The 9,013-nt window shown below is 43.2% G+C and overlaps 1 protein-coding gene across 1 annotated transcript in view; it reads left to right on the forward strand.

Moving 5' to 3' along the window:
* MCM9 (minichromosome maintenance 9 homologous recombination repair factor) overlaps positions 1–5,247 on the forward strand; it is a 60,757-nt gene extending 55,510 nt beyond the window's left edge. Inside the window, exon 9 of the mRNA XM_006035163.3 lies at positions 5,085–5,247. Coding sequence (XP_006035225.1) covers positions 5,085–5,106 — 22 coding nt within the window. The 3' untranslated portion in view covers positions 5,107–5,247. The remainder of the gene's footprint in view (positions 1–5,084) is intronic.
* Positions 5,248–9,013: the final 3,766 nt, after the last annotated feature.

A 9,013-nucleotide genomic window follows, 5' to 3' on the forward strand; every position in this document is an offset into this window, starting at 1 on the left:
AATGCATCAGCCAAACACTGAAAACTATTTTCAGATTAAATGTTTTTTTTCTCCAACGTTACCACTGTATATTTACTTCTTTGTATGAGCATTTTTCATCAGGCAGGACCATGCAATATCTCCAGTATACTTGCTAATGAAGTTCTCGCCCACAGTACACTGGCAAGACTTAAAAGTGTACCATGACAGTTCTTCTTACCCATCAGGGCAGATAAGAACTTCCCAGGTTCTTTTACTATGATAGTGACTTGAACGTACTATGGTTTGATCCATCCTGTTCTGTAAAATATGTTTCAACTGACAAAGTTGAAATGCGTTTCCCTTGACAAAGTTGCTTTGGTTTTGTGGACAGAACCTTTAAACACAGTTTTGTTGCAAATGTATGTAAGATCTCAGTCTGTCACTTTCATAATAACAGAATTTACTAAGGAATTTTTCAATAACTATAACATTACATCAGAGAACTTAACACTGCTTTGTTAGCTTAATTCCTCTCTTCAGTGGCTTGCAGCAGAGCTCTTGTGTAGTGTACCATAAATAAGAAAGCTAAGATTCTTGGTCCTATATTACGTTAAAGCTCTAGACAGGAGGTGACGGTTGGTCTGGAGCTGACTGGAAATAGCTCAGTGATAACCAAATTTAGAATATTTTTTTTGCTGCCTATATTGAAAGGATTACACTGTGAGTGCTGGGACAAAAGCAACTCACTGCAGCCAAAGCCAGGCACAAGGATATAATAAGTAAAGGTGAAAACAATTTATTTCACTGAAAAAAAAATATATAGTTACCCTCTACCAGTTTTGTTATACCACAATACATAAAATCACAGAATCATTGAAAATGAGGGTTGGAAGGGACCTCAGGAGGTCATCTAGTCTAACCCCCCTGCTCAAAGCAGGACCAGCCCCACCTAAATCATTCCAGCCAAGGCTTTGTCTAACAGGGTCTTAAAAACTGCTACGGATAGAGAGAGGCACAACCTCTCTGAGTAACCTTTTCCAGTGTTTTACAACCCTCTTAATATTTTTTTTCCTAATACCTAACCTAAACTTCCCTTGCTACAACTTGAGACTATTACTCCTTGTTCTGTCATTTGCCACCACTGAGAACAGTCTAGCTCCATCCTCTTTCTACTGAAATATTTCTGTGGAAATACCTTTTTCCATTGATTTATCTGTTCAACAAGAATCCTCAGGAAGGCAAAAATGCTTAGTTATTGTTGAGAAATAATGGGCCACATCCTCTCTGGTGGTAAATCATTATAGCTCCATGTAAGTCAAGAAAGCTGAACCAATTTGAGAACCATCTGAGAACCTAGCTCAGTATATGTATAGATAACTCAGTGGAGTTTTACCCACTGCTTTCATATTGCTGTGCACACTGTTTCCACCTAATTGTCATCCTCCAGCTGAAAGATGCTCTGTATACAACATACACATCATATATAGATATATCATGTAGTACTTTGGCATTCTTCAGAAAAAAATGTGCGTGATAAAAATAAAATGTGAATTAATTTGCTAAACATGATTTCATATAGCCAACTGAATTAAGTAATAATATACATCATCTTTTTCTTTAGCTTAGTGTGCAAGCTTAACACAAGAACCACTATATTGGCAGCAACAAATCCCAAAGGCCATTATGACCCTAACGAATCAGTGTCCATCAATATAGCCCTGGGCAGTCCCCTCCTGAGCAGATTTGACTTGGTCTTAGTATTGCTAGATACAAGAAATGAAGAATGGGATCGCATAATTTCTTCCTTCATATTAGAAAATAAAGGTAAGAGAAGACTTTGTACATATATGAAGTTTCTTCTGCATACAGACCTTTCCCAAATGTTCTGCTGCCCTATTTGGAGAGACCATTTCTGCATCTAAAAGGGCAGTTCCAGTTCACTACTGTTTAATCCTCAATTTTTGTTGGGAATGTCATGAAGGTGCCATTTGTGTTGGTGGTTTGTGAGGTGTTTGCCTTTTCACTAGGAAGAATACAGAGACCACGAAACTGATTAGTTAGTATCAAGATAGGCTGTGAGCAATGTATACTTGTATTCTGATCATTTGCAAAAGATTTTAGTCTGGGCTGGTTAGTAGACTAAACCTTTCTACCTTAAACCATGATATGCAGATTCTATAGTGATACAGTTAGGTCCACTTCCAGCATAAAACCTGGTTGATGCGATTTAGCCAGACTTTACTCCTGGGGTATCCATGCTGCACTGTTGTCATAGTATCATAGTACTTAGGGTCAGAAGGGACCTAAACAGATCATTAGGTCCAATCCCTGCCCTGGACAGGAATGGGTGCTGGGATCATATCACCCCAGTCAAATATCTGTCCAGCCTCCTCTTGAAGACCCCCAAGGTAGGAGAGAGTACCACCTCACTTGGGTGCCCATTCCAGAGCCTGGCAGCCCTAACTGTAAAGTAATGTCTCCTGATGTCCAGCCTGAACCTTCTCTCTAACAGTTTGTGGCCATTATTCCTAGTAACCCTGGATGGTGTCCAGGGGAACAGAGTCTCCCCCAATTCCCGCTGGTCCCCCCTGGAGAGTTTGTAAATGGCCACCAGATCCCCTCTCAGCCTTCTGTTGGGGAGGCTGAACAGGTTCAGGCCCTTTAGCCTCTCCTCGTAGGGCCTGCCCCGCTGTCCCTTAACCGTGCGAATGGCCCTCCTCTGGACCCTCTATTATTAGCCACATCCCTCTTGAAGTGTGGTGCCCAGAACCAGACACAGTACTCCAACTGCGGCCTGGCCAGTGCCGCATAGAGGGGAAGGATCACCTCCCTGGACCTGCTTGTGATGCATCTGTAGATGCACGACAAGGTGTGGTTAGCTTTTCTGACCACTTCCTCGCATTGGTGGCTCATATTCATCCTGGAGTCAACAATTGACTCCAAGATCCCTTTCTGCCACTGTGTTGACTAGAAGGGTGTTCCCTAGCCTATAGGTATGTTGCTGGTTCCTTCTCCCTAGATGCAGTACTTTGCACTTTTCTGTGCTGAATGGTCCTCTACTCCCCTTTCTGCACTTGGCTGTTACTGCTGTCTTCTCTTTGGGGAATAAAAAGCTGTGCGACCCAATTCCCATCCTGGCCCTCTCCATCTATTCCAGGCACCCAGCTGATACTCCCAATTATGGTTCTGGGCAGGTTCTGTAAATGGGGATGGAGCTCAGGGAAGGCCGCTGGCCCTCTTCTGCCCAGTATACATCTGTGCAAAATGTTTTTGCAATTTGGCAGCTAGTGGTTGGCCTTATTGTTTGTAAGGTAGCCATGCCTGGCTTAAGGATTTTGGAGTCCCCAGGCCTCATCTTGTTTGAGGGGCTCTATACATTTGATCATGTTGATGGTTATTAAGGAGGTTATGGCTGTGGACACAAGCAAGTGCATTCCGTGTTTAAGATAATCACGTGTTTTCATTTTTGTCCATTTGTGCACTCTGCTGTTGTTCTCTCTTCATTTTGTGCCCTTGAAAATTTATGCCTTGTGCAGGATCTCATGTCACACACGTCTTGTTTCAGCCCAGGCTGATGGGTCTTGAGGCCTTTTTAAACTGGGGGCCTGGGCCCCAAGGTCCCATCTTTTAAGACTGCATTGAATGTAGCTAGAGGAGATAAGCAGCACATAAATAGCACCTTTCATTTCAAAGGGTACCATAGCAAGCTGATAAACAGTGAGCATGTCTACACAAGACACTTTACTAGACAGTAGAGCTAATTACTGCGCCGCAAGCTTCCACATCTGCACATGCAGATGCTTACTGCGGAGTAATTTGCTCTAATCACCAGTAAATTTGCTACCTGCAAATGCAGGTAGCATATTTATTCAAGACTAGTAACTGCACAGTAGTGCATGTGTAGACCCCTGACCAGGAGCAAATGTGCTCCCAGTCAGCTGAGCAGCAGAGGGCAGAAGATTGCTCCCTGCCCCCGGGAGCTGCCTGCTGCTGGGGTGCAGGGACAATGTCCCCCTGCCCTGGCAGCATGGAGCTCCCAGTCCCTGCTCAGCAATCATGGAGTGGGGGCTGGGAGCTTCCTGATAGTCGGGGCTGGAGAGCCTGTTCCCTGTCAAGCTCCACAATTGTGGAGCTGAACTTTCCAGCCCCTGTCCTCCCCAGCTCTGCGATCACAGAGCTGGGCACTAAACAGGCTCTCCAGCTCCTGTCGTGTGATCACAGAGCAAGGGCTGGGAATTGTCCCAATCGGGCAGAACCCAACCCTGTGCCCCAATTGGGCAATCAAAGCACGGGGCTTAGAAAGAGCTGCAGGGGTGGGGCATCCACTGGTGGGGCAGCTAGCAGCAAGCCCCAGCTGGGCAGGGAATCCCCACCCAACCAGGGGTTGGCTGCTAGCTGCCCCACTGGTGGATTGGGGTAGGGGGCAGGGACCTGACCCTCCCCTGCAGCTCTTTCCAAGTTTCCTGCCCCTAATCAGGGAGCCAGGGCCAGGAGCTTCCTGCTGCTTGGGATATTGTCCCCTCCCGGGCTCTGGTGACAGAGCCCACCCTGGCAGCAGGCAGCCCCCCAGGGGCAGGGAGCAACGTCTCCTGGCCCCATGCTCCCTGCCAGCCCCTAGGCTGGCACCCTGGGGGAGCCTCGAGCTCCCCTGGCTGCTGCAGGGGCTGGTGCAGAGCCAGCAGGGGCAAATGGCTGCCATGAGCAGCAGATCTGCTCCCAAGAATCTGCATGTGTAGATGCCTGTCCGGGTCAGCTTACTCTAGAGTAATTTCTGTAATGATCCCACATTATTTTCATGTATAGATGCACCCAGTGAACTTGGTCTTGCTTCTTTTGAGATTAATGTAAGCTTTGCCATAGATCTTTACTAAGAGTGGGATTGGGCTGAAACACAGGCACATTACAAAACCGGGTTAAACAACTGGAAAAACAGGTGGGTAGAACATCATAAACCCCATTGGACTTCAGCCAAGTCCTAGACAGAATAAGACATTGGCACTACTTTTATGCCCCAACATGTAATGAAATATCTTTTCATTGATTTATCTGTTCAACAAGAATCCTCAGGAAGGCAGTGTGTGTGTGTTACTTGTGAAGTTACTGATTGGGCACCTTTTCTTCAGGATATCCAAGCAGATCAGATAAACTCTGGAGCATGGAAAAGATGAAAACCTACTTCTGCCTTATAAAGAGTCTACAGCCAAAATTGTCTGATGAGAGCAACTTGATTCTAATGCGTTATTACCAGATGCAGCGGCAAAGTGACAGCAGAAATGCTGCCCGAACTACCATTCGCTTATTAGAGAGTTTGGTACGCTTAGCAGAAGGTGAGGCCTTGGCAATGTTTCTTTTTCATCCTGATGGTTAACATATAAAAATGAAACAGAAAATGGACACTTAAGAAGTGCAGTTATAGCCCATGAGCTGAGTAACATCTTTCCATCTTAGCTAAGAATGAATGAACCCTGTAGATTTTTGGCTTTTTAACCTACATGTTTTGTGTGCTTTTCATCTTTAGCACTACAACACTAGTTTGAATGTTGTTATTTTCACACACTCTCCACCCCACAAAGCATTTAAACCATTGCAAGAAGTGAAGCTAGATTGGGGAAAAGAGCTCTTTAAGTTATATATTCTTATTAAAGCACATTTAACGGGTGCAGTCTTGCAGTCCTGTTCAGACTGAGGGATTATTTATTGATTAAGGGGTCAAGAAAAACCTATAGATTTGGCCTTTAATGTCCTGTAATTTTACCAAAAATGCTGGTTCTTTTAATTATTTTTAAGTCCCAAGAATTTGGTTCACATCATGTAATAAATGCAACAGAACTTTACTGTAAAATCAAAATTTTAGTTTGGGTAATTACAGAATCACAGAATCATAAAAAATTATGGTTGGAAGAGACCTCAGGAGGTCATCTAGTCCAACCCCCTGCTCAAAACATACCCACCCCAAACTATAGCCTCCCAGCCACAGCTTTGTCTGAAATGGCTTTGTAATGGTGGCATAGGAAAAGGAAGTGAGAGAAGGAAGTTAATATGGGAAAATGTTGAAGCATTATTAAGGTTGTGACAAACCAAACAAAGGAAGGAAATGCAAAGTGTAGATTACACCTTAAGTTAAATCTTTTCTACAAAGGTAAGTTAATTGTTAGTGAAGGGGGAGGGGGCTGGCACTTGTGTCACTATCAGTCCATAAAGACACAGGTGCATGTTTTTATACCGCTCTTATTGTCATGGTATCTGTACACAGTTCAGTTGTTAAATGTAGCACTTTGCTTTTTTTGTTCAAATTTATTCAAACTGTCTTTGAATCTTTAAGCCAGAAGGCAGACCACCCATCTTACTAAAAGAATGAGGTGGTCCTGCAGACATTGCTGACACTGAAGTCAAAGAGGATTATCTTAAATTCAGCCTATACATAGGTGTTCGCAGAATTAGAAGCTAAATTAGTTTTCCTCTTGCAAATAGAAAAAAAAACCCGTTCAGTAACATTTGCTTTCCATTTCCATTTATTTTGATAGCCCATGCTCGGCTGATGTTCAGGGACACTGTGACTTTGGAAGATGCTATAACAGTAGTCTCAGTGATGGAATCATCTATGCAGGTAAGTGTTCTTATAAAATTAATAAATAGTGTTGTAATTTTATCTATTTAAGGAAAGTATTAGGAATATATGAATACTATCCATCTTGGGGACAAGCTGTTTTTGTATTCAAACCATGAAATAATTATTAAACTGAGAAGGTTGGTATGATGGCAGATGGGTAGATGAATGCCATTTGTATTTTAGACATTAGTTACCTATGTGAGAGAAAAAGAATAGTCTTTTAAAAATGAGCAGGAGTAAATCTTTTTTCATCATTAGATGGTACTAAGGTCCATCTACACATTACACTTAAGGCGTGATTATCCAGTTAATCACACCTTAAGTGGCCACCAGCCAACCATTCAATCAATTAATGGCACAATAAAAAGAGGAATAAGCTACACAGATATTCTACAAAATATGTGTAATAACTTTGTAGCTGCTTCTTATCATGTCATTAATTAAACGTGTGACCAACAGCCTCTGTGGTTGGGAGCCCCATCAGCTCATTGGAGCTCCCAGCTGGGGGGGCATGTGTGCCTCAAAGTGTGTGAGCTCCTGGCTGATAGGGCTCCCTGCCATAGGGCCCCATGCATCCCTGCAACTGGGAGACCACAGCTGCTGTGACCTCCCAGCCACAGAGGTGCGCCACACACCCCAGTGGCTGAGAATCCCATCAGCTAAGAGGGCTCCCAGCCATGGGAGCTTGTTGCTACCTTTTAGATTGTTGCTGGTGCACGGGGAGCCCAGGATCAGGCACCTCCTGCACCAGCACCAAGGCACAATGGGATCTAATGCACATGTGGCATGGCAGGAGGTGCAATTGTATGAATTGTACATTAGATCCCATCACGCTTTTTACATGCACATTTAGAGAGACTATAAGATTCACATTATCCAGTACTGTCTAAAAACACAAACAAAACAATCTGAAAGGTAACAACTTAAAAACAAAATCCAGGCAATGAAAATGAGTCCTAACATTTGTCCATATACATTTTGTAGCATTTCTGCATGCAAGGACAGTGAAATGATTTAAAGGGCCTGGCTCTCTTTTGCGCTAAGGCTCCTTTATTTAAATACGGGAACATTAATTTGAAAAATAAAGGCAACAGACCTAAAATCAAAAAATGACCCAGTTATATACATATAAAAATGGCACATGTATATACATATACATAACTAATCTCTAGAACACATTACCAAAAGATATACCTGATGCCAACAATTTGGTAGATAAAAGATATATGGACAATAAGAATGCTTGTTGATAGAGTACATAGGGATTCTTGAAGGGATGTGAATCCTTATGGTTCAGGGCATAAGCCAGTCACTAACTAGACTTAGGTAGAAACATCTTCTATAAGTCAGTTATCCCAGTTTGTCTGTTATGAGCTTCCAATTTCACCTTCTGAAGCTTGCAGTAGTGAATAAATCAAAGACAGACTACTGTACTAGACAGACACTGGTCCAATATACCAAGAGATATAGTTAGCCATGTTAGTCAGAAGTCAAGCAGAAGGCAGAGTAGATTTGAATCTTACAGACTAATTAAAGTGTGTATACACACATGCATATACCATGTTTTGGCTAGTCTATAAGGTACAAATCTACCTAATACAGTGAAGCATTTCCTGTGTTTCTCTATAGTTTGACATACATATAGTCATAAAATACATTATAATTTATAACCCCTTTCAACCAGAAGACCAGAAAAGCCTTTTGCAAAGGTGGCCTGTATACTGCTGTCCTTACGTAAGGCATGCAGATTACACTTAGGATGTGTTAGCTGCACTTACACCTGAGCGTCCTTGCATTCAAGCAGTAAAATATGTGCTCAGTGTGCTCATATCATGCTAAGTGTGATCATATCAGACTCCTTTTAAGGGGCGGAGTATCCTCAGATTGTATTAAGCAACACATGTTCAGTTATCTTCCAGTTGCTCCACAGAAATAATACCAGCACAGCTTGCTGGTTGTCAGTCCCAGCCCTATCACTACACTGGAGTCTTGAATTGGCTTGAGTACAGTGCCAGGGCCAAGACTGACAGTTAGCTCTGGTGCAGTGCCTGGCTGGGACCAAAAATCAGCTGATTGTTGGTCCTTGCCCCTGCACCGCATTGGAGCAAATTCAAGACTGGTGCAGTACATGGGCTGAGATCAGCTGTTTGTTGGTCCCAGCTTTGGCACCACCAGAGGCTTGAGCCACCTCCAGTGCAGTCCCACACTGTTGCACGTTACAGTTAGAGAGTGTAGGAATCATGACTGTGCAGCTACTCAGCACAAGTTCTAACTTTTAATACAGCACAGTAACTTACTACAGTGTAAATAAAGCACATGGCAAGCATCCCATGCAAGAAAGCCCACAGACGAAGCTCGCAGGCGTTGACATTCAAAGGCACAAATCACTGTCAGGTGTCTATGACTTTCAGAGAGAACTAGGAGACTAACTGCCATTCCTGC

The sequence above is a fragment of the Alligator sinensis genome, unplaced genomic scaffold (assembly GCF_000455745.1).
Source record: "Alligator sinensis unplaced genomic scaffold, ASM45574v1 scaffold1343_1, whole genome shotgun sequence".
In the NCBI taxonomy this organism is placed as follows: Eukaryota; Metazoa; Chordata; order Crocodylia; family Alligatoridae; genus Alligator; species Alligator sinensis.